Below are 23,622 nucleotides of genomic sequence, written 5' to 3' on the forward strand. Positions count from 1 at the left end.
AGTCTGCACACCTTATTTAAAGTGTTATTTCTCACCATCCCTTGCACAAGGAGCTTATAGCTTGGACAATCTAGAGCCTATCGCATTATTAGATCATAGTGCGGCTTTGAAAACTATCCTGATGACTCCTTGATGTAACACTGTGGAGGCTGTCATGGGGTTTCAAATACTTTGGATTAAACTTTTAATTCAGTATCTATGTCTGATGAGACTAAAATACCCTTTGTAAATGTAGCAAAATATTTGATTAAATACCCATTGATACCTTGTGCGTGTCTTTACAGTATCATCAGCCAGCATCATCACTATAAGTGGCACTGAAGGGGTGATTCTCCTGGGTTCTGTAAATGACCCTTCATTTCTATTTTTAGGACAATGTAAAGTCCTGAAAGGGCTAAACTTGTTACACAACTAACCTAACCTCAGCCTGTCTCTAGGTAAGCCTAGTACATCACTTACTGAACTTAAAAAAATAAAAAAGTCACTTGGCATGCAAGGGAATCATCCTAGTTCTTCCAAAAGAAAAAAAACAACAAAACATCTCTTTGATTATGAAATATTAGAAGATATTAGTTGGTGAGGGAGAGGCAGCTTTAATGATAGAGGCGTGTATCCAAACCCAACAAAATCAGTTCACCTTGCCTCAGATATGTAATAGAAACATATGCATTACATAAAGAAAGTGCAAAGTACTTTAAAAACAAGAATATTTTTGATGGCAAAATATGTTGAAATTGTTCACATAGAAGCCAAAGTGTAAAAGAACAGATACGCAGGCTTCCGTGGTCTGCGAGGCTAGGATCAGCAAATAGCTTATCGGATAACGCTAATGCCTAAAATAGGTGCACGGTTATATATGAGGAGGTCAGAGACCTCTGCCCCATTAGAAAGAGACCAAAAGAAATGTACCTCCATTTTGGATCTTCTGCTTTACTGTTATTAACCAAACTTGTCTAAAGCCTAAAATACAGACTTTAAATCACCAAATCACTTTTTACACTTCTGATGTAGCAAATTCTCAACAAAAGGAGAAACAGGAGCTATGACTGAAAAAGAAAATAATAGATAAGGTGGAGGTCATCTGATCACTTCTGTATTTATTAATTATATCCATAATTACTCATGAGGTTATTGAGATATTTTAAAAGCTAAATTTTGTTCAGTATTTGTACAGGTGAAAAACAAAAAAACAGATGTAATGGTTTTCTTGCTAAATTCCATTTATACTAACGATTAGGTCAGCTGGAGAAATACATTAGATTTCTAAACGCTGTGGCGACAGACTACATGTAGAAGAGAAACAGCTCCACCTATCGGTCATACAAATATATATTTCATAGACACAAAGGTAAACGTGAATAGTCTTTTTCTAGTTCTGCTGAATGGTGAAGATCCTTTAAATCCCACGTTACGGTTATTTGCTCCCTTCATATATTTGTTTATTTTTCGTGATTGTTGTTTTCGGGTCTCTTTTGGTTATTAAGATCCCCTGTTCACAGTTCTTTTGTAGATTATTTTAGGCCATTCTTACCCTGATGTTATTTTATTTTAAACTATACTAGGATATTAAAATGAGGAACTATTTTAGTTTGACTGCTGGACTCGTTTATATTCACAGATGTAAAAATATGGGTTTAAACTAAAGTCAAACGTTAGTTTAATATTTGAAGGGGCCCATTGTATTGCTGGAGTCCAACCGTTAAATTTTGCAGAGCCGGGAGGACGGTTACTCGTCACTTGGCGCGCACAATCAGAAGCGAGGACCTTTTTGCGCTTTTATTTCGTCGTTTGTTTCAAACACATGGTTCTCCAATGGGGAGCAAAGATTACCGCGACGAAGATCGTGTGACCAATCACAAGCTCGGGGAAAAAACAGCGTCATCGTGCTCCAGTTTAAGAGGAGCGATTTCGCACAGTTGTCTTACTTTTCCTCAGAGTTAACAATGGCAAGAACTAAGCAGACCGCCCGTAAGTCCACCGGAGGTAAAGCTCCCAGAAAGCAGCTGGCCACCAAGGCCGCGCGTAAAAGCGCCCCGGCCACCGGCGGAGTGAAGAAGCCTCACCGTTACAGGCCCGGCACCGTCGCTCTGAGAGAGATCCGTCGTTACCAGAAATCCACCGAGCTGCTGATCCGCAAGCTGCCCTTCCAGCGCCTGGTGAGAGAGATCGCCCAGGACTTCAAGACCGACCTGCGCTTCCAGAGCTCTGCCGTCATGGCTCTGCAGGAGGCCAGCGAGGCTTATCTGGTGGGTCTGTTCGAGGACACCAACCTGTGCGCCATCCACGCCAAGAGGGTCACCATCATGCCTAAAGACATCCAGCTGGCCCGGCGTATCCGTGGAGAGAGAGCTTAAACTGTCTGCTCGCACACCAAAACACAACAAAGGCTCTTTTAAGAGCCACATCAGTTTAATGCAAAGGGCTTCATCCTTTGTTTACATTCTGGCACTTCATTTTTCATTGACTAGTTACTCGTTTGAATTGTAATAATCATGAAAATATGGCCGAGTAACCTGGTTTTATGGAAGCTCATGTGCTTTTTGTTCGTGGGTCCCCTGGTTACAATGTTACACTTAAACTTTAGGGTTATGCCTTTCATTTAGTTGAACATTGCATTTGGCTTTTTTGACACAAACTTAATATAAGCTTGTAAGTTTTACACAGGATACAGTTAAATGACGGTAGGAATAAATTACTTTATATCAAGTATGATGTTTACACATTTAAGTTACAGGACAGCCAAGTGCCATGGTGTGGGTTTTTGTTATGTCGAGCGACCTGCTTCTTTGTTGCAGTGCAGATGGTCCTCGGATAAATTTCTTGTACAGTTTTTTCCATGAAGATTCCAAAAAATACTGATTTCCTGTTGATGTTTAAACCCATTTGTGACATCTTCTCCCACACCTCTCTGACACTCCAGCAATAAATGTGCTATTGATTCCTCCGCCTGGCAGTTGTCAAATGAGCACCTCCTGGTTTTTACATAGCAACTCCATTGAACAACTGTCCGTACTGCTAATCACCCCACTGATATTAGCCGCATTGTATCCCTTTTATTTTCTGAGAGGTTTTTATTGAAGATGTTCTTGATACATTGAGCATAGTCTGAGGTATCCAGGTGCTTGTAGTAGAAGATGCCACCATACATGTAATTATTTTATTGTATATTATGAGACCAGTTTATATTTTGGTTCTCTAGAGGATCTAAAAATCACTGTATAGTAATTTATTATCTGGTACCCCTTGTCCTGAATTTTCTACCTTGGAAAATCTCTCTTTCTATGGAGTCTTTTGCATTTTGCCATAATCTGTCATTAAGAACAGGCTATTTTAATACATCAAGTGAAAATATTGCATTCTTTATATTTACTTCAGTGTCACAATTGCAGCTTTACACGCAGCAACTTCCCTTGTTCTGTGTTGTTTCTGGCTAAAACAGTCTAATTTGTATCCAGAAATGATTGAGAAGAAAGTAATGCAGTATTATGAGTACTCAAGTGAGTGAATGTACACTTAAGAGAATACTGGCTTGGATCAGTTTTCTACATGTGTTATTGGGGGTAGTTTTAGCATTAAAAGTGCATTTTTGTTTCTGGATACTGTGGTGCATCAATGATCAGAATATCTTGTTTATGACATATTGAATATTGTTTCACCCCCCCATAGTTGATATTTTAGGTGTGACTGAACCTTAGCAAGTCCAGCAAAAAGGCCCAGTAAGTCAGTGTCTCCCTTGAAATGGTGACTTCAACATAAATGAATAAAGAAAGATCATGTTAAGTAAAGAGAATGTTGTTCTCTCAGATGCTGTGGTGGCTCTGAAAAGAGCCTTTGAGGGAGTAGTCGAGATGTTCACTTCTTCTTGGGTGCTGCCTTCTTGGCTTTGGGCTTTACTGGCGTCTTCTTTGCTGGGGCCTTCTTTGTCGCGGGCGTCTTCTTCGCCACTTTTTTCGGGCTCTTCGTGCTCGCCTTCGGGCTTTTGGCCACCTTCTTAGCCGCCGCAGCCTTCTTCGGCGACTTCTTTGGAGCTGCTGCCGCCTTCTTGGCTGCGCTCACCTTGGGCTTCTTGGCAGCGGCAGCTTTAGGTGCGGCCGCCTTCTTCGCTTTAGGAGCCGCTTTCTTGGCTACGGGCTTCTTGGCTGCGGGCTTCTTCTTGGCGACCGGCTCCGCTGCCTTCTTGTTCATCTTGAAAGACCCAGACGCTCCGGTGCCCTTGGTCTGCACCAGGTGCCCTTGCTCACCAAACTTCTCACGGCCATCTTCAAGCGAGCCTTGTTCTTGTCCACGTCGTATCCGCCGGCTGCCAGATCCTTCTTCAGTGCCGCCAGAGACACGCCATTGCGCTCTTTGGACGCCGACACGGCTTTGACGATCAGCTCGTTCACGGTCGGGCCCGACCTCTTCACCTTGGAAACCTTCTTCTTTGCGGCTTTCGCCGGAGCGGCGGGAGCTGGGGCCGGTGCTACTTCTGCCATCTTCACTGAGCTTAGTCTCTCTCTGTGTGAGTCAATCGGCAAATCCGGCGCGCACAACTGCACTTAAACACACCATGAGAACCGTGAAGACTCAACCACCTCGCTGCCTCCTCGCAGCCGCCCGAATCTCGTCCAACTTGTGCTTTCTCACCATCCTAAAAACCTGAACAAATCAACGATAGCGAGCTGCGCAAGCCTTTCTGTGCAAGGAACCCATAGCGAACATTCACTTCTTCACACTCAACTCACACAGCCTTCTAATACTCTCCGTATTTAAGTTATTTAGCCTCCAAAGCTCAAGTATTCCCAGTCTTGACGAGCGACGCTTACTGACTCGTGCCTAGTAATTCGCTCGTAAAATATTTTTAAAAGCGTCAAACATCTTAAAAAACAGCTTTGAGGCTAGAATAAATGGTTCACTATGGATTTCAAGCAAAAATATCAATCGTTTCTCTGTTATTTTGTAAGAAATGGATGTTGGTATGGAAGCAGCAAACACATCTCTGATGTTTAGGCACAATGGCGGCAGCGCTGATATCAACCGTGTTAATCCTTAATTCTTAACATAATTCTCATTTATAATATACTGGTAAGGCTGCAAATTTTTCACTTGCCTGGGTCTGAGACTTAGGACAGTCTGGTAAGTAGAATTTACATAAACCCATCTGCAGTCCGAGCAGGCTGGACCCACTCTTACCTGGCTTCATGGGGTCAGTAAATGTCATTACTGTATGCACATCCGTCAGATCTTACAAAGTACTGTATGCGAATATTCGACTTACACTGCTACATTCGATGCTGTATAAAAGGCTTTCTGTCCCATGGTGAAACATCAAGAGTATTAGTTTGGCCGGGGAATTACTGAGACAGTTTGACGTAAGAAGCAGTTTCTGTCCCCCTATGCCTGAGAGGCAGAAGCTGAATTAGAAACCTGTAATTAACTAACAATAATTTAGTTTGTAATAGTAAACATAGTTTGACAGCCGGATCTGCAGTGGCGTGCGTGCACAGGTATTTTCAGTGGGGGAAAAAAAAAGAAGAAGCGTTGCGGTATAGGCCACCGCTGGCTGCCTAATTACATCACCGTGGTATTAAAATAAAATTAAAAAATAAAATTAAAAAAAAATAGAAATAAAAGCCCAACTAATACAGATACATGTTGAATGGAACTGTATATTGATTTATGGCAATAGGTTATTAAAATTACTTGACCCATCAAGAAGAATATGACACAGGGTGCCTGTTGTAGCTCCTTTCTTTTTATTTTCTTTTCCTTTTAGGCATTATGCTGCAATAACTAAATGAAAGACACAACCAGCATGAATGAGACATTTTTTACATTTTCATTTAGCAAATAAATGAATGCAAGTGTTAATTACCTATGGTAATGTACTAAATATTCAGCTAAAGTATATTTGTAGTTTCACATGCCCCAGACTGAATTTGTGTGGTGGTCATTACATTATACAGTATCTATTATTAATTTTGGCTAACATCTAGCTTTTTCAGTGGGTGGACAGTCAACTAATTTGGGCTCAGCCATTTGGTAGTGTATGAGACATACTTCTTCAAAACAAAGACAAATAAATGCAAGTTATACCGTGGCAACTAAGGCCTAGGGAGACAACAATACGCTCAATTAATTTACAGATTACCTGGTCAGTACAGCATTATGGAATGCTTCAACTGTGATGTATAGGCTGCCATTTTTTTTTATTTTTAAATATCACAACTAGTTTCTTTACATTTAGAAAAATCCAATCAAGGGTAAATATGAAATTATGCATATATATATATATATTTTAGGGTGGGTGCAGCTTTTAGGGTGGGTGCAGCTTTTAGGATGGTGAGAAAGCACAAGTTGGACGAGATTCGGGCTATATATATATATATATATATATATATATATATATATAGGCCAGGGAATTACTGAGACAGTAATAATTGTATATATACAATTTTTTTTACACACACACACACACACACACACTCCCCCTATATATATATATATAGGGTGTGTGTGTGTGTGTATAAAATATAAATCAGACTTTTACATATACATGTAGATGTCGAATGTAAATGATAAATATCTCACCGAGAGTAAACTAAAGTACAGCCATGCCCACAACTGACTCTTGATCAATGGATAACATGGCTGACAACCCAGGCGCCCTGTTGATTTCTGCCACCTATCAAAAAGTGCTACTCTGTGGTTCTGCACATGGGCAGTACAGTACCCGATAACTTTCACAACCAGTTACTCAACATTCAGTAAGAATTATTATGTATGTAACCTTAGGTTGGCTTTACTCTTCAAAATGCAGATGGTGTAAGTAGATAATAAATAGCATATCGTGTTGCTAGGGCACTGTTGGACCATCAAATATCCTCCTCCTAAAATATTGAATTAAACATAGAAGAAATACACAAAAGAATATGTTTTATATGGTAACATTAGTACATAGAGATGTAGACACAACTAATGTAAAAGGAGTGGTAGCAAAATTAGACAAGGCAGCAGAGTTTGATCTATTTCACTTTAGTTTCCCCTCTGGTGTTGTCCAACAATCCAGAGTCAGGAGTGGGCCGGGCTGTATGCTGTTTGAGGTTGAAGTTTTAGCGGGTTTAGACATTATTTAGATTTCGCTTTGTAATTCACAATCAACATTTATTCAGTTACATTCATGCTTAAAATTTACATTTAACATGTTTACATAGATATACCTGTTTACTATTCATATTTACATTTCAAATTTTCTTCAAGACTGTCACATTTTGTTAAAAGAGGAAACAAGTTGTCTAATTTACCAATTTTTTATGTACAAGAATTTACAAAAGATGGAACAAGCACCTCTTAGAAAATTTAATGTGGCTCTTAAAAGAGCCTTTGTTGTTTTTTGGTGTGCGAGCAAACAGTTTAAGCTCTCTCTCCACGGATACGCCGGGCCAGCTGGATGTCTTTAGGCATGATGGTGACCCTCTTGGCGTGGATGGCGCACAGGTTGGTGTCCTCGAACAGACCCACCAGATAAGCCTCGCTGGCCTCCTGCAGAGCCATGACGGCCGAGCTCTGGAAGCGCAGGTCGGTCTTGAAGTCCTGGGCGATCTCTCTCACCAGGCGCTGGAAGGGCAGCTTGCGGATCAGCAGCTCGGTGGATTTCTGGTAACGACGGATCTCTCTCAGAGCGACGGTGCCGGGCCTGTAACGGTGAGGCTTCTTCACTCCGCCGGTGGCCGGGGCGCTTTTACGCGCGGCCTTGGTGGCCAGCTGCTTTCTGGGAGCTTTACCTCCGGTGGACTTACGGGCGGTCTGCTTCGTTCTTGCCATTGCTCTGTACTGCTGAGACGCGGGACACGAGGAAATTGCAACTTTGGCCGCCGACGCTCTTCTTAAAGCGGTACAGCGGCTGGAAGAGCGATGACGCCGCTTCAGACTGGGACTCGCGATTGGTTAGATGAGCCTCTGCAGCTCCAGCACCGCCCAGGGGGAGCGACCACCACCCGGGTGTCGGCTCCTTATTGGTGGCTCCTGCTGTTCAAAAAGTCCGCCAAATTACTCTTTCCTGGTTGGTGGAACTACACTCGTCGGACACGCTCGTAGGCATATAAGTCGGGTGTGTGGCGGCACAAGCCTCATTCTAGATTTTGAAGTCTTTTGAATACGCATTGAAGATGAGTGGACGTGGCAAAACCGGCGGCAAAGCCAGAGCAAAGGCAAAGACTCGCTCCTCTCGGGCTGGACTGCAGTTCCCAGTGGGCCGTGTGCACAGGCTGCTCCGGAAAGGCAACTATGGCGAGCGCGTCGGTGCTGGTGCTCCCGTCTATCTGGCCGCAGTGCTGGAGTATCTGACCGCTGAGATCCTGGAGTTGGCTGGCAACGCTGCCCGCGACAACAAGAAGACTCGTATCATCCCTCGTCACCTGCAGCTGGCTGTGCGCAACGACGAGGAGCTGAACAAACTGCTGGGAAAAGTCACCATCGCTCAGGGCGGCGTGTTGCCCAACATCCAGGCTGTTCTCCTGCCCAAGAAGACCGAGAAGGCGAAATAGATCCGTGTAGTTGATGACTGCTTTATTCTGGCACCAAAAGGGCTCTTTTCAGAGCCACACACAATCTAATAAAGAGCTAATTCTCATCATAATGGACAGTGATCAGCAAATATATTGATTGACAACCTCAGTTTAAGGCTCATTCATTAAAACTTGATCATTGGGCAATTGAACTGGAAAAAGCTAGAATGTAATGCTATAAACAGGAGGAATTACTGCCCAAAAAGCTGCTCGTAAAACATCAGAATCGTGCATATAAATATGAGAACTTGCACCACCCTATAAGAAAGTATGGGTAATCATGGCTGAGAATGCATAACTTCTTTCAGGTTTTGTTTCTTCCTGTGTAAAGTAAATTAATCAAGGTAAAATATGAATTATAGACTGAATTTGTTTTTTGGCACAACTAAGGAATCTCATGTCTCAATTATAAACTATGCACACAAAATCAGAATACTGTATACCATCACAAATTCTACAATAGGAGCATCTGAAAATCATGTGATACAATGTGAAGATGTCACTGTTTTGTATTTTTCTTGTGTACATAATTCTAATAGACACGATGTGGTAAAAGTGCAGAATTTTATCTACTGGTGAAAAAGAGCTCATGATTGGAGAAGAGGAAAAAGAGGTTTTATACAAAAGTGAAGATGGAGGTTTGGGGACAATTGACTTGGGATTAAATATAATAATGCATTTTGGAAAATGTTGCATCAAGATGTGACAGGTCATTTGGATAGACAAAGTTTAAAGCTGCACCAAAAAGAGGACTGTTAAAATGATTGATGTCATATTATAAACCATTGCACAGTAATTTAATAACCTGGAAAATCTAACCATATAGCTGTGTGACATGTCCACCAAACAAATATACAACAAAATAAGTGATAATAATGGCACGTTCCCCTACAATCACTGCATCAGAAACATCTTCATTAAAAGAAAACAAGAGATACAATGTGGCTGATGGGGGATTAGCAGTCCGGGCAGTTAAATGTTAAACTGCTGTCACAACAAATACATTTCCATTTGATAACTGCCAGGATGAAGAAACAACAGAACACCTATTCTTTGAGGGTTAGAGGTCCAGAAAGCTGTGGGAGAAGATGGGTTTTACAAATAGGTTTGATCATAATCAAAAAATCAGTATAATAAGGGATACAAAAAAACAGTTGCATTAATGTAATAAAGTTGTGGAAACGAGGTGTGTGGTGGTGATTCAGCAAATCTGCTAATATCAAAAGTCACCGTTTAAATAAAGAACTGAATTAAAATAGCAGGGGACACTGTGTGTATGAAGGGGAAAAATGTCGATGTGAAACCTCAATAAAGTTTAATTTTGATAAAAAAAAGAAAACGACCCTGTAAATGATCACGTGTGCGCAGTTCAACCAATCGCAGGGGGGAGATCACACGGTTGTATTTCCATAAAGCCCGTATAAAAAGGGCCTTCTTGCGTCCTGCGTCACAGTTGTTTGTTCTTCGTGATCTACAACAAGATGCCTGATGCAGCAAAGTCCGCGCCCAAGAAGGGCTCCAAGAAAGCCGTGACCAAGACGGCCGCTAAGGGAGGAAAGAAGAAGAGGAAGACCAGGAAGGAGAGCTACGCCATCTACGTGTACAAGGTGCTGAAGCAGGTGCACCCCGACACCGGCATCTCGTCCAAGGCCATGAGCATCATGAACTCGTTCGTCAACGACATCTTCGAGCGCATCGCTTCCGAGGCCTCTCGTCTGGCTCACTACAACAAGAGGTCCACCATCACGTCCAGGGAGATCCAGACCGCCGTGAGGCTGCTGCTGCCCGGGGAGCTGGCCAAGCACGCCGTGTCTGAGGGCACCAAGGCTGTGACCAAGTACACCAGCTCCAAGTAGACATCTTGCCAAAAGTCGCAAACCAACGGCTCTTCTAAGAGCCACCACATCCTCTTCAGAGCATGCATTTACATGGAATCTTCAAAACCTAAACTGAGCTGGAAAACTACTAAACTGCTGAATTAACTGTCGACTGCCTCATGTGGTGTAAAACATTACTGCAACATCGGCTTAAAAGTGAAAATGACTTAAAACCAGACTTCATTAATGATTCTCGGCTACCACACAAGCTTTACAGACCTACAAAATGTAGAAGGGGGGAAAACCAAGGGGACTGTTATTAGTATATGGCTGTATGTATATTTTTTTGGTTGTAAAATGACTTGGTGTTCTTGTAGTTATCAAAATGCATTACAATATTATATACATAATACAATTTCTAAACCTAATAAAATATAGGGGTTAGCTCACTTTGAGATATTTATCATTTACATTGGATATGTAAAAGTCTGATTTATATTAATATAGGGGTCTTTTTTCACAATACTAACAGCCTCTTATTACTTTATACAGTTTTAAAAACAACTACCCATTTGACCTTATCTAAAGCATATTATTCAAACTGATGCCAAACTGCAGTTTGCAAGTCTATTTAATGAGGGTGAATCAGTGATGGCTCTCACTGCCTCCGATGGTCAGTCGGCACTTGACAGTCTGGCCACAGAAATTGCCTGCACATTTTCTCTTATGTCCTGCTGCTTAAACCAGGAAACCAGGTGCACTGTGATGGTTTTGCTGTCAGGTAGTCATCCAACATTAGACCACAACTACAGTCTGGGTGATATCAAGGGAAAGTTGAATTGGACCCTGAAGGGTTACGTCAGCATACACTTATCAATACAGGAGTACAAACAGTGAGAGATGACATCTCATAATGCTTTTAAGGAACCCAGCAGTGATGAGGACAAATTAATGGTAAAATCTATTTGTCCTGCACCATCGCTGTTTTGGGAAAATAAACCTTTTGGACTTGACTCTTCTAAACTCCTGTGCTCATTTCGGACAAAGTACATGTTTCTTATCACAGCGACGGGGAAAGTTCTGTCACAAGCTGATGAAAAAAGCTTCTAGTCTTCAAAGCGAGGGCAAGTACAATCATTTAAAATGGTTTGAACCTTTGTGGTTCAGGTTTTGAATAAAATAAATTGTCCAGACTAAGAACAGTTTCAATGTAAGCTAACATAGCCTTTAAAACCAAAGAAGACAACACTTGGGCCTATGCCATATCACAATATTATCATAATCATCTTCATCTACTTTTAGATGTCCATTTCAATATTATAATGTCCAGCCCAACTTATAATAGTCAATGAAAATGCTAGTGCTTTAAAAATGAAAACGACTCTTGCTTATGGGCACACACTGTATGAGACATTGTTCATTTTATTCAGTTGTATCTTAATGTCATCCAGGTTATTAATGTCTTACCTGTTTTTGTTTGGAGAGCCAAGAATATATTCATTAAGTCTCTGTTTAACATTTTGTGTTTGATTTACCAATCTACACTGGAACTTTTTAAAAAAGACATTTGTTCCTTTTGTCCACATTGCAGAAACATCGGCAACATCTTTAGTTATCAGCCTCAGTTCTTGCACTCATTTTAGTCTATTTTCTTGACTTGATCCCTCTTAAGTTACAGTTTGAGGTGGATATCAAAGTCATTTTTACAGTGTAATTTTATTATTTGCATTGGGACTTGGTTCCTGACTGGCCAAATAATAGTTCTTGTCTCCTCTGACACTCTCTGCCTCCCTTACTGTCTCCAAGGCATCATATTAAGAAAGATGGAATAACTAAGCCAGGCTGATGTTGGCGGCCTCCTGCTGGATCTCCATTTAGTTGTCATCTCCCGAGGGCCGTGCGGTCCACTCTCTGAGTTCCATGAGTTTGTGCTGGGACCTCCATTCAGATTCACAGGTTTATGGACCTGGTTCTCAGGGTGTTTACAGTAAGTTCCTTAGCCTCTCCCTCTGCCAGCCCTCGATAATAAGCCTGTCTGTTCTGGTCCTCTTCTTTTTGACTCAGGTCCTCGGCCTTATTGTTGTAGAGAGTGAAAATAAATATGGCCTCATTTTCCAAAAGGTTACACTCTCAGCAGAGTTATTGCAGTCTTTCACCTGGTCTTTTGTGCTGAAACAGATAAAGCATTTTGATACCCGGGCAGAGCAGAAAATCCTGCCATGGCTCCCTTGTCCGTATACCACTCATTCACAGACTACATGCACAGATGTAAACTCACTCTGCAACTCATGTATTCTGCTGAAATGAGTATGACTACGTCACAAGTGTCTGAGGACGTAGGGGAAAACACCACAGTCCGTTCCTTCCGCCTCTTCGCGCCGCATCTGTATGGCTCGTTTACGCCATCTATCGTGTTGACCTAAGAAATGTAGTACACATGGCCACATTTGAATCGATCTTTGTACACATCCGAGTAGTAGTAATTGGAACAAATACTGAACATGTAACCACTGGCTATTGGAAAAGTTTCACCAAATGAGTATATTGGTTAAACTACAAAAAGCCGAAAAAGCACTGGAAAGATTGTTTTGCAGTCTCCTTGACATTTATTGGGAACTTGATCAAGGAAAAATAAGACTTTCACACACAGTGCAGCAAGCTAGAGCTTCAGACTCAGTTATAACTTATAAATTTGACCTTTTTCCCCAGGTCAGGTGACTTCGGCAAATTGGAGCTTTAAGCTTTAGCTCTGCCAAACAGACTAGCTGCAGTTCACTTCCTGGCAGAAACTCATTACAGTCACTTTAACAGTTTATAAATCGGAATCTATGACCAGCCTAAAGTGAGTTCTCCGATATCCATTTGGGCCTCCTGTCTGACCCAGAGACCTTTACAACATCACTTCATACATTTAAATTATTTAATGCACCACTCTCTCACTCCCAGACACTGTAATTAAACAACTATACAGTGGACAGCAATCCGAGTACAGCTGCTTCTTACAAACTTTGTTCACACTTCCCAAATTGCATATTATTCAATTAATAATGCAATAATCAGCAATTGCAGTCTTTCATGAGTTGACATGTCAATTGCATTATAAATACATTGATACTCACTATGTGTTAAGTCCATATCAGTCTTTACATGCCTAAATGAGTGCATTGAAATAGGTGTATAGCATTTATACATTTTAGTAGTAGTGCGTTAAAATAGGCCAACTTGCATCAAGTCAAAATTTAAATGATAAAACTATGCTTTTAGATTGTAGTGAGTGGCTCTTAAAAGAGCCGTTTTGGGTATTTTGAGAAAGAAGCATTTACTTGGCTTTCTCAGTCTTCTTGGGCAGGAGAACAGCCTGGATGTTGGGCAACACGCCGCCCTGAGCGATGGTGACTTTTCCCAGCAGTTTGTTCAGCTCCTCGTCGTTACGCACAGCCAGCTGCAGGTGACGAGGGATGATACGAGTCTTCTTGTTGTCGCGGGCAGCGTTGCCAGCCAACTCCAGGATCTCAGCGGTCAGATACTCCAGCACTGCGGCCAGATAGACGGGAGCACCAGCACCGACGCGCTCGCCATAGTTGCCTTTCCGGAGCAGCCTGTGCACACGGCCCACTGGGAACTGCAGTCCAGCCCGAGAGGAGCGAGTCTTTGCCTTTGCTCTGGCTTTGCCGCCGGTTTTGCCACGTCCACTCATCTTCAATGCGTATTCAAAAGACTTCAAAATCTAGAATGAGGCTTGTGCCGCCACACACCCGACTTATATGCCTACGAGCGTGTCCGACGAGTGTAGTTCCACCAACCAGGAAAGAGTAATTTGGCGGACTTTTTGAACAGCAGGAGCCACCAATAAGGAGCCGACACCCGGGTGGTGGTCGCTCCCCCCGGGCGGTGCTGGAGCTGCAGAGGCTCATCTAACCAATCGCGAGTCCCAGTCTGAAGCAGCGTCATCGCTCTTCCAGCCGCTGTACCGCTTTAAGAAGAGCGTCGGCGGCCAAAGTTGCAATTTCCTCGTGTCCCGCGTCTCAGCAGTACAGAGCAATGGCAAGAACTAAGCAGACCGCCCGTAAGTCCACCGGAGGTAAAGCTCCCAGAAAGCAGCTGGCCACCAAGGCCGCGCGTAAAAGCGCCCCGGCCACCGGCGGAGTGAAGAAGCCTCACCGTTACAGGCCCGGCACCGTCGCTCTGAGAGAGATCCGACGTTACCAGAAATCCACCGAGCTGCTGATCCGCAAGCTGCCCTTCCAGCGCCTGGTGAGAGAGATCGCCCAGGACTTCAAGACCGACCTGCGCTTCCAGAGCTCGGCCGTCATGGCTCTGCAGGAGGCCAGCGAGGCTTATCTGGTGGGTCTGTTCGAGGACACCAACCTGTGCGCCATCCACGCCAAGAGGGTCACCATCATGCCTAAAGACATCCAGCTGGCCCGGCGTATCCGTGGAGAGAGAGCTTAAACTGTCTGCTCACACACCAAAAAAATAACAAAGGCTCTTTTAAGAGCCACATTAAATTTTCTAAGAGGAGCTTGGTTCCATACTATCCAGAAAACTACAAAAGGGGCTTGCTATAATAAAAAATACACTGTATACAGATTGTATTACTCACCTTGTTATCTTATATAGAATAAGTTCTACATTGGAAACAAATATCTAAATCTCTGAAAGCCTTACAAATGTCTGTCCCTGCTCTCATATGTAAAGTGTATGTATATGCTGTCCAATTTCTTTTTGCACATCATTGAGACAATTGATGGACTAATTGATGTGCTGGTTGCAGTTTGTAAACCTGCTGAGAAAGAATCTAAATAAAGGAGTTTAAACTGATTTTCTTCCTTCTCTGCTCAAATGCATTAGATCCATTCACTAATTCAACTAAACTATTTTGATATGTTAAATCAAAAGTGATATTGTGAGTAAGATTGTTTGGAAACTTATGTGGCTCCTGAAGAGGAGCTTCATCTGCCTCCTGCAGAGCCTTGTCAGCCTGGTGCTAAGCAGACAGCTTATAAATTTTAGTCATTTTAATTTAATGAAGATTCCTTTTGGTTTTCAACCCCAAGAATATGTAGCATATGATCTCAAAGCCACAACCATTCCTTCCATTTAGAGTGAACATGAGCGTTACCAATGTTTGTAGTGTGTGGAAAACATTCAAGTCTCTACAGCACCTATGAGGAGGGAGAGCAGTGGGGGCCCCCTGTTGAAGGAGGGCAGGCAGCAAAAAGCAAGGATGCACCCAATTCACATCACCAGAAGAGAAGCAGGGCTGTCAGATTAGTCTGGGAATCAGTCCTGTGTTACAGCTCACTTTGAGTGAACTGACTGATTTCCTCAGACCGTGCAGTTGTACTTCATTCAAAACGCACAGCAAGTCTGATACTTAAGTTAGAAGCTTTGAGGGCTGTTGTCCCAATGGGGCAGTATCGACACACCAAGAGCTAAAAAAAATAAAATAAATTAAAGTAGTAGTTTATACTACATGAGGCAGTTGACTAAATTCAGCAGCTTAGTGCGTTTTCCAGCTCAGTTTAAGTTTTGAAGATTACGTGTAAATGTATGCTCTGAAGAGGATGTGGTGGCTCTTAGAAGAGCCGTTGGTTTGCGACTTTTGACAAGATGTCTACTTGGAGCTGGTGTACTTGGTCACAGCCTTGGTGCCCTCAGACACGGCGTGCTTGGCCAGCTCCCCGGGCAGCAGCAGCCTCACGGCGGTCTGGATCTCCCTGGACGTGATGGTGGACCTCTTGTTGTAGTGGGCCAGACGAGAGGCCTCGGAAGCGATGCGCTCGAAGATGTCGTTGACGAACGAGTTCATGATGCTCATGGCCTTGGACGAGATGCCGGTGTCGGGGTGCACCTGCTTCAGCACCTTGTACACGTAGATGGCGTAGCTCTCCTTCCTGGTCTTCCTCTTCTTCTTTCCTCCCTTAGCGGCCGTCTTGGTCACGGCTTTCTTGGAGCCCTTCTTGGGCGCGGACGCTTTCGTTTGTTCAGGCATTTTCCTCCCGTTGCTCTAGCGCTCTGTAGTAACGTTGCCAGAGGTGGTCTCCTTTTATACAGGCTTCATGGAAATAGGACTGTGTGATCTCGCTCTTCTGATTGGTCGGCAGCTCACTCCCCGCACAATAGGAATGCGTCAAGTTGTCAATTGGCGCAGCCGCAGAAGTTGCGTCTTATCATTTTATTGCGGGTTACCAGTTTACATTTGAGATATCGCCTATAATTTTTATTTAAATAGGCGAAAATTGCCTTATTATAGAAGGAGCCTGCTCGGAGGCAGAGTGAGGCTTAAGGGGTGGAGGAACAAATATAAGACGCACAAGCTACATGTCAATTGTAAGCGAACTGCTCATCATACCCTTGGGTCGTTGAGACAAGTACAAGCAGAGAACGGGTGTGTTGGCCGTTATAAACAGTCACAAGTGAAACAATTCTATATAGCTTTAATAGTTTTACCCGTTATAGCCCCTCGGGTTTTTAGATGTTGGGAAGCAAGTCATATTTCTGGAGTGAAATCATGTTGTTCCACAACTAAGGGAGATTTTAAAATTGTAGAAACCTTAATATTATTGTATTTCAAGGACATGGATGTAACTCTTTGGGATATGTGGGTGGCCCTTAAAAGAACCTTGGTATTGTTGAGTTAGAACAAATGGCGTTTATCCTCCGAAGCCGTAGAGAGTGCGTCCCTGTCTCTTCAGGGCATACACCACATCCATGGCGGTCACAGTCTTCCTCTTGGCGTGCTCGGTGTAGGTGACGGCATCACGGATCACGTTCTCCAGGAAGACCTTGAGGACTCCGCGGGTCTCCTCGTAGATCAGACCCGAGATACGCTTCACACCACCGCGGCGAGCCAGACGGCGGATAGCGGGCTTGGTGATTCCCTGGATGTTATCACGGAGAACCTTACGGTGACGCTTGGCGCCTCCCTTCCCCAGTCCTTTGCCTCCTTTGCCTCTTCCGCTCATGTTGAAAGGTTAATGTTGTCAACCCGAAGTAACGGCGAACTCGCGCTGTCAGGAAATTAGAAGCATGTCTGAGGACGTAAAAGAAGTCAGATAGGAGCGGCCTCTGGGGGAGGGGAGGGCTCGAACAAGAGGTGGGGTGGGGAGGTGGGCTAAAAATTAGAGTAAAGCGATATGAAAGACACTTAGAGTTTTACACTAGTACAAGATTTGATAACAACGCAAAAAACAAGAATTCAGCGAATTTAGCATAGTCATACATTCTCCCTTTAGAATATAAAATAAATTGTTAATAAACTCTCACCCTCTGACTGTAGAAGCACTATTGCAACCTGGCAACTCGAAAGAAAATGTTATTGGAAATTAAATGTTGATTGCTTAAAGAATACCACGATTGCAATAGAACTTAAAAAAGAAATTAAAATGACAAAAAGTTTACATTTTCTAACAGAGTCTTGTATTTGTCTCTGGGAGACCATTAGAGAAAGAATAAAACTTTCAATATCCAAAGTCCAAGACAGCAATGGAAAGTTTAACATGGTAGGACTGATAAATATGCATAGAAAAAGAAGAAAGAAACCTAAAAATAAATATACTGATGTCATCCAGAGGGAGAATGGTCAGATGATTAAAGAAGAAAAACAAAAATGAAAACTGTTAAAGTGCTGTCTGAAAAAAATATATATCTTGACCTAATTAAGGACGAGCTGGAATTCTGGAGCAAAGTAACATACAAGAAGTAAACCTAAATCAGGGGGAGGGAAATTTAAACAAGCAATATTGGAAATGAATAAAGGCGAGCTCCTGGGCTGGATGAACTGCCCATGCTAGTTTATATAAAATGTATAGAAGAAATAACAGACATGTTGACTTCAGTATATAACTGACGCATCATAAATGGGAGGCATCATAAATGGGAGAACTCCACAACTCTAACATCAGAGCATAATTAATAATATATAAAAAACATAGATAATTATAGACAATATGAATGTCAATTGAAAAGTATTTGCTAAAATATTGATGAACAGACTTCTTCACTGTTAATTTTTTGGAATGGCATATTTTTTCACATGCCCATGCCCACGTATACTTTTATTACCCTATCAAGCTTGGAGGCAGTCAGCGTGTTCTCTCCCAGGCAACAGAGGAATATATATGCATTGAATTTTAGTTACTTGTACAGATTATCCACAGTATAATACATACAAAACACAAACGATCTAATTGTTTAAAAAATATGTTCAGTTTATTTCGCTTTAAAATAATTTAACACTCCCTCACGTCAGTGCTGCCGCCATCATGCCTCAACCACCTCAGATGTGTTTGCTGCTTCGAGATTAGCATCTGCTTCTTTCAAACGAAAGTCATAATAACTATATTTTTATTTGAGGTACACACAGAAACATTTGAGGCCCTCGAAATGACGCTTGGGATTAAATTTCATGCTTTAATTAGTATTTTACGAGCGAATTACTAGGCACGAGTCAGTAAGCGTCGCTCGTCAAGACTGGGAATACTTGAGCTTTGGAGGCTAAATAACTTAAATACGGAGAGTATTAGAAGGCTGTGTGAGTTGAGTGTGAAGAAGTGAATGTTCGCTATGGGTTCCTTGCACAGAAAGGCTTGCGCAGCTCGCTATCGTTGATTTGTTCAGGTTTTTAGGATGGTGAGAAAGCACAAGTTGGACGAGATTCGGGCGGCTGCGAGGAGGCAGCGAGGTGGTTGAGTCTTCACGGTTCTCATGGTGTGTTTAAGTGCAGTTGTGCGCGCCGGATTTGCCGATTGACTCACACAGAGAGAGACTAAGCTCAGTGAAGATGGCAGAAGTAGCACCGGCCCCAGCTCCCGCCGCTCCGGCGAAAGCCGCAAAGAAGAAGGTTTCCAAGGTGAAGAGGTCGGGCCCGACCGTGAACGAGCTGATCGTCAAAGCCGTGTCGGCGTCCAAAGAGCGCAATGGCGTGTCTCTGGCGGCACTGAAGAAGGATCTGGCAGCCGGCGGATACGACGTGGACAAGAACAAGGCTCGCTTGAAGATGGCCGTGAGAAGTTTGGTGAGCAAGGGCACCCTGGTGCAGACCAAGGGCACCGGAGCGTCTGGGTCTTTCAAGATGAACAAGAAGGCAGCGGAGCCGGTCGCCAAGAAGAAGCCCGCAGCCAAGAAGCCCGTAGCCAAGAAAGCGGCTCCTAAAGCGAAGAAGGCGGCCGCACCTAAAGCTGCCGCTGCCAAGAAGCCCAAGGTGAGCGCAGCCAAGAAGGCGGCAGCAGCTCCAAAGAAGTCGCCGAAGAAGGCTGCGGCGGCTAAGAAGGTGGCCAAAAGCCCGAAGGCGAGCACGAAGAGCCCGAAAAAAGTGGCGAAGAAGACGCCCGCGACAAAGAAGGCCCCAGCAAAGAAGACGCCAGTAAAGCCCAAAGCCAAGAAGGCAGCACCCAAGAAGAAGTGAACATCTCGACTACTCCCTCAAAGGCTCTTTTCAGAGCCACCACAGCATCTGAGAGAACAACACTCCCTTTACTTAACATGATCTTTCTTTATTCATTTATGTTGAAGTCACCATTTCAAGGGAGACACTGACTTACTGGGCCTTTTTGCTGGACTTGCTAAGGTTCAGTCACACCTAAAATATCAACTATGGGGGGGTGAAACAATATTCAATATGTCATAAACAAGATATTCTGATCATTGATGCACCACAGTATCCAGAAACAAAAATGCACTTTTAATGCTAAAACTACCCCCAATAACAGACATGTAGAAAACTGATCCAAGCCAGTATTCTCTTAAGTGTACATTCACTCACTTGAGTACTCATAATACTGCATTACTTTCTTCTCAATCATTTCTGGATACAAATTAGACTGTTTTAGCCAGAAACAACACAGAACAAGGGAAGTTGCTGCGTGTAAAGCTGCAATTGTGACACTGAAGTAAATATAAAGAATGCAATATTTTCACTTGATGTATTAAAATAGCCTGTTCTTAATGACAGATTATGGCAAAATGCAAAAGACTCCATAGAAAGAGAAATTTTCCAAGGTAGAAAATTCAGGACAAGGGGTACCAGATAATAAATTACTATACAGTGATTTTTAGATCCTCTAGAGAACCAAAATATAAACTGGTCTCATAATATACAATAAAATAATTACATGTATGGTGGCATCTTCTACTACAAGCACCTGGATACCTCAGACTATGCTCAATGTATCAAGAACATCTTCAATAAAAACCTCTCAGAAAATAAAAGGGATACAATGCGGCTAATATCAGTGGGGTGATTAGCAGTACGGACAGTTGTTCAATGGAGTTGCTATGTTAAAAACCAGGAGGTGCTCATTTGACAACTGCCAGGCGGAGGAATCAATAGCACATTTATTGCTGGAGTGTCAGAGAGGTGTGGGAGAAGATGTCACAAATGGGTTTAAACATCAACAGGAAATCAGTATTTTTTGGAATCTTCATGGAAAAACTGTACAAGAAATTTATCCGAGGACCATCTGCACTGCAACAAAGAAGCAGGTCGCTCGACATAACAAAAACCCACACCATGGCACTTGGCTGTCCTGTAACTTAAATGTGTAAACATCATACTTGATATAAAGTAATTTATTCCTACCGTCATTTAACTGTATCCTGTGTAAAACTTACAAGCTTATATTAAGTTTGTGTCAAAAAAAAGCCAAATGCAATGTTCAACTAAATGAAAGGCATAACCCTAAAGTTTAAGTGTAACATTGTAACCAGGGGACCCACGAACAAAAAGCACATGAGCTTCCATAAAACCAGGTTACTCGGCCATATTTTCATGATTATTACAATTCAAACGAGTAACTAGTCAATGAAAAATGAAGTGCCAGAATGTAAACAAAGGATGAAGCCCTTTGCATTAAACTGATGTGGCTCTTAAAAGAGCCTTTGTTGTGTTTTGGTGTGCGAGCAGACAGTTTAAGCTCTCTCTCCACGGATACGCCGGGCCAGCTGGATGTCTTTAGGCATGATGGTGACCCTCTTGGCGTGGATGGCGCACAGGTTGGTGTCCTCGAACAGACCCACCAGATAAGCCTCGCTGGCCTCCTGCAGAGCCATGACGGCCGAGCTCTGGAAGCGCAGGTCGGTCTTGAAGTCCTGGGCGATCTCTCTCACCAGGCGCTGGAAGGGCAGCTTGCGGATCAGCAGCTCGGTGGATTTCTGGTAACGACGGATCTCTCTCAGAGCGACGGTGCCGGGCCTGTAACGGTGAGGCTTCTTCACTCCGCCGGTGGCCGGGGCGCTTTTACGCGCGGCCTTGGTGGCCAGCTGCTTTCTGGGAGCTTTACCTCCGGTGGACTTACGGGCGGTCTGCTTAGTTCTTGCCATTGTTAACTCTGAGGAAAAGTAAGAGAACTGTGCGAAATCGCTCCTCTTAAACTGGAGCACGATGACGCTGTTTTTTTCCCCGAGCTTGTGATTGGTCACACGATCTTCGTCGCGGTAATCTTTGCTCCCCATTGGAGAACCATGTGTTTGAAACAAACGACAAAATAAAAGCGCAAAAAGGTCCTCGCTTCTGATTGTGCGCGCCAAGTGACGAGTAACCGTCCTCCCGGCTCTGCAAAATTTAACGGTTGGACTCCAGCAATACAATGGGCCCCTTCAAATATTAAACTAACGTTTGACTTTAGTTTAAACCCATATTTTTACATCTGTGAATATAAACGAGTCCAGCAGTCAAACTAAAATAGTTCCTCATTTTAATATCCTAGTATAGTTTAAAATAAAATAACATCAGGGTAAGAATGGCCTAAAATAATCTACAAAAGAACTGTGAACAGGGGATCTTAATAACCAAAAGAGACCCGAAAACAACAATCACGAAAAATAAACAAATATATGAAGGGAGCAAATAACCGTAACGTGGGATTTAAAGGATCTTCACCATTCAGCAGAACTAGAAAAAGACTATTCACGTTTACCTTTGTGTCTATGAAATATATATTTGTATGACCGATAGGTGGAGCTGTTTCTCTTCTACATGTAGTCTGTCGCCACAGCGTTTAGGAATCTAATGTATTTCTCCAGCTGACCTAATCGTTAGTATAAATGGAATTTAGCAAGAAAACCATTACATCTGTTTTTTTGTTTTTCACCTGTACAAATACTGAACAAAATTTAGCTTTTAAAATATCTCAATAACCTCATGAGTAATTATGGATATAATTAATAAATACAGAAGTGATCAGATGACCTCCACCTTATCTATTATTTTCTTTTTCAGTCATAGCTCCTGTTTCTCCTTTTGTTGAGAATTTGCTACATCAGAAGTGTAAAAAGTGATTTGGTGATTTAAAGTCTGTATTTTAGGCTTTAGACAAGTTTGGTTAATAACAGTAAAGCAGAAGATCCAAAATGGAGGTACATTTCTTTTGGTCTCTTTCTAATGGGGCAGAGGTCTCTGACCTCCTCATATATAACCGTGCACCTATTTTAGGCATTAGCGTTATCCGATAAGCTATTTGCTGATCCTAGCCTCGCAGACCACGGAAGCCTGCGTATCTGTTCTTTTACACTTTGGCTTCTATGTGAACAATTTCAACATATTTTGCCATCAAAAATATTCTTGTTTTTAAAGTACTTTGCACTTTCTTTATGTAATGCATATGTTTCTATTACATATCTGAGGCAAGGTGAACTGATTTTGTTGGGTTTGGATACACGCCTCTATCATTAAAGCTGCCTCTCCCTCACCAACTAATATCTTCTAATATTTCATAATCAAAGAGATGTTTTGTTGTTTTTTTTTTCTTTTGGAAGAACTAGGATGATTCCCTTGCATGCCAAGTGACTTTTTTATTTTTTTAAGTTCAGTAAGTGATGTACTAGGCTTACCTAGAGACAGGCTGAGGTTAGGTTAGTTGTGTAACAAGTTTAGCCCTTTCAGGACTTTACATTGTCCTAAAAATAGAAATGAAGGGTCATTTACAGAACCCAGGAGAATCACCCCTTCAGTGCCACTTATAATGATGATGCTGGCTGATGATACTGTAAAGACACGCACAAGGTATCAATGGGTATTTAATCAAATATTTTGCTACATTTACAAAGGGTATTTTAGTCTCATCAGACATAGATACTGAATTAAAAGTTTAATCCAAAGTATTTGAAACCCCATGACAGCCTCCACAGTGTTACATCAAGGAGTCATCAGGATAGTTTTCAAAGCCGCACTATGATCTAATAATGCGATAGGCTCTAGATTGTCCAAGCTATAAGCTCCTTGTGCAAGGGATGGTGAGAAATAACACTTTAAATAAGGT

At 42.5% G+C, this 23,622-nt stretch overlaps 10 protein-coding genes and 1 pseudogene across 10 annotated transcripts; 5 read left to right on the forward strand and 6 right to left on the reverse strand.

Moving 5' to 3' along the window:
* The first annotated feature begins 1,913 nt into the window (after positions 1 to 1,913).
* LOC101068314 (histone H3) lies at positions 1,914 to 2,376 on the forward strand. Its single transcript, XM_029851543.1, has one exon. The coding sequence runs from the start codon at positions 1,944 to 1,946 to the stop codon at positions 2,352 to 2,354; it is 411 nt and encodes a 136-aa protein (XP_029707403.1). The 5' UTR covers positions 1,914 to 1,943; the 3' UTR covers positions 2,355 to 2,376.
* A 1,184-nt stretch (positions 2,377 to 3,560) lies between these two features.
* Positions 3,561 to 4,532, reverse strand: LOC115253387 (histone H1-like; annotated as a pseudogene).
* A 2,810-nt stretch (positions 4,533 to 7,342) lies between these two features.
* On the reverse strand, positions 7,343 to 7,872 carry LOC115253388 (histone H3). The gene has a single exon (XM_029851542.1). It carries the CDS (start codon positions 7,801 to 7,803, stop codon positions 7,393 to 7,395), a length of 411 nt encoding a protein of 136 aa, XP_029707402.1. The 5' UTR covers positions 7,804 to 7,872; the 3' UTR covers positions 7,343 to 7,392.
* Positions 7,873 to 8,091: 219 nt separating this feature from the next.
* Positions 8,092 to 8,617, forward strand: LOC101071610 (histone H2A-like). The gene has a single exon (XM_003972506.3). The coding sequence runs from the start codon at positions 8,148 to 8,150 to the stop codon at positions 8,523 to 8,525; it is 378 nt and encodes a 125-aa protein (XP_003972555.1). The 5' UTR covers positions 8,092 to 8,147; the 3' UTR covers positions 8,526 to 8,617.
* Positions 8,618 to 9,997: 1,380 nt separating this feature from the next.
* On the forward strand, positions 9,998 to 10,596 carry LOC115253396 (histone H2B 1/2-like). The gene has a single exon (XM_029851551.1). The coding sequence runs from the start codon at positions 10,028 to 10,030 to the stop codon at positions 10,400 to 10,402; it is 375 nt and encodes a 124-aa protein (XP_029707411.1). The 5' UTR covers positions 9,998 to 10,027; the 3' UTR covers positions 10,403 to 10,596.
* Positions 10,597 to 13,152: 2,556 nt separating this feature from the next.
* Positions 13,153 to 14,104, reverse strand: LOC101074545 (histone H2A-like). The gene has a single exon (XM_003979583.3). The coding sequence runs from the start codon at positions 14,058 to 14,060 to the stop codon at positions 13,683 to 13,685; it is 378 nt and encodes a 125-aa protein (XP_003979632.1). The 5' UTR covers positions 14,061 to 14,104; the 3' UTR covers positions 13,153 to 13,682.
* Positions 14,105 to 14,370: 266 nt separating this feature from the next.
* Positions 14,371 to 14,840, forward strand: LOC101074764 (histone H3). The gene has a single exon (XM_003979584.3). The coding sequence runs from the start codon at positions 14,405 to 14,407 to the stop codon at positions 14,813 to 14,815; it is 411 nt and encodes a 136-aa protein (XP_003979633.1). The 5' UTR covers positions 14,371 to 14,404; the 3' UTR covers positions 14,816 to 14,840.
* A 1,091-nt stretch (positions 14,841 to 15,931) lies between these two features.
* On the reverse strand, positions 15,932 to 16,383 carry LOC115253392 (histone H2B 1/2-like). The gene has a single exon (XM_029851547.1). It carries the CDS (start codon positions 16,356 to 16,358, stop codon positions 15,981 to 15,983), a length of 378 nt encoding a protein of 125 aa, XP_029707407.1. The 5' UTR covers positions 16,359 to 16,383; the 3' UTR covers positions 15,932 to 15,980.
* A 442-nt stretch (positions 16,384 to 16,825) lies between these two features.
* LOC101070409 (histone H4) lies at positions 16,826 to 17,358 on the reverse strand. Its single transcript, XM_003979806.3, has one exon. It carries the CDS (start codon positions 17,329 to 17,331, stop codon positions 17,020 to 17,022), a length of 312 nt encoding a protein of 103 aa, XP_003979855.1. The 5' UTR covers positions 17,332 to 17,358; the 3' UTR covers positions 16,826 to 17,019.
* Positions 17,359 to 19,090: 1,732 nt separating this feature from the next.
* On the forward strand, positions 19,091 to 20,576 carry LOC115253386 (histone H1-like). Its single transcript, XM_029851541.1, has one exon. The coding sequence runs from the start codon at positions 19,149 to 19,151 to the stop codon at positions 19,770 to 19,772; it is 624 nt and encodes a 207-aa protein (XP_029707401.1). The 5' UTR covers positions 19,091 to 19,148; the 3' UTR covers positions 19,773 to 20,576.
* A 676-nt stretch (positions 20,577 to 21,252) lies between these two features.
* LOC115253389 (histone H3) lies at positions 21,253 to 21,718 on the reverse strand. The gene has a single exon (XM_029851544.1). The coding sequence runs from the start codon at positions 21,683 to 21,685 to the stop codon at positions 21,275 to 21,277; it is 411 nt and encodes a 136-aa protein (XP_029707404.1). The 5' UTR covers positions 21,686 to 21,718; the 3' UTR covers positions 21,253 to 21,274.
* Between the last annotated feature and the right edge of the window lie 1,904 nt (positions 21,719 to 23,622).

This window comes from Takifugu rubripes, chromosome 17 (genome assembly GCF_901000725.2).
Source record: "Takifugu rubripes chromosome 17, fTakRub1.2, whole genome shotgun sequence".
In the NCBI taxonomy this organism is placed as follows: Eukaryota; Metazoa; Chordata; class Actinopteri; order Tetraodontiformes; family Tetraodontidae; genus Takifugu; species Takifugu rubripes.

Excerpts from the sequence above, each read along its gene's own strand:
- LOC101068314 (XM_029851543.1), top strand. The coding sequence starts at position 1,944 with ATGGCAAGAACTAAGCAGACCGCCCGTAAGTCCACCGGAGGTAAAGCT.
- LOC115253388 (XM_029851542.1), bottom strand. The coding sequence starts at position 7,803 with ATGGCAAGAACGAAGCAGACCGCCCGTAAGTCCACCGGAGGTAAAGCT.
- LOC101071610 (XM_003972506.3), top strand. The coding sequence starts at position 8,148 with ATGAGTGGACGTGGCAAAACCGGCGGCAAAGCCAGAGCAAAGGCAAAG.
- LOC115253396 (XM_029851551.1), top strand. The coding sequence starts at position 10,028 with ATGCCTGATGCAGCAAAGTCCGCGCCCAAGAAGGGCTCCAAGAAAGCC.
- LOC101074545 (XM_003979583.3), bottom strand. The coding sequence starts at position 14,060 with ATGAGTGGACGTGGCAAAACCGGCGGCAAAGCCAGAGCAAAGGCAAAG.
- LOC101074764 (XM_003979584.3), top strand. The coding sequence starts at position 14,405 with ATGGCAAGAACTAAGCAGACCGCCCGTAAGTCCACCGGAGGTAAAGCT.
- LOC115253392 (XM_029851547.1), bottom strand. The coding sequence starts at position 16,358 with ATGCCTGAACAAACGAAAGCGTCCGCGCCCAAGAAGGGCTCCAAGAAA.
- LOC101070409 (XM_003979806.3), bottom strand. The coding sequence starts at position 17,331 with ATGAGCGGAAGAGGCAAAGGAGGCAAAGGACTGGGGAAGGGAGGCGCC.
- LOC115253386 (XM_029851541.1), top strand. The coding sequence starts at position 19,149 with ATGGCAGAAGTAGCACCGGCCCCAGCTCCCGCCGCTCCGGCGAAAGCC.
- LOC115253389 (XM_029851544.1), bottom strand. The coding sequence starts at position 21,685 with ATGGCAAGAACTAAGCAGACCGCCCGTAAGTCCACCGGAGGTAAAGCT.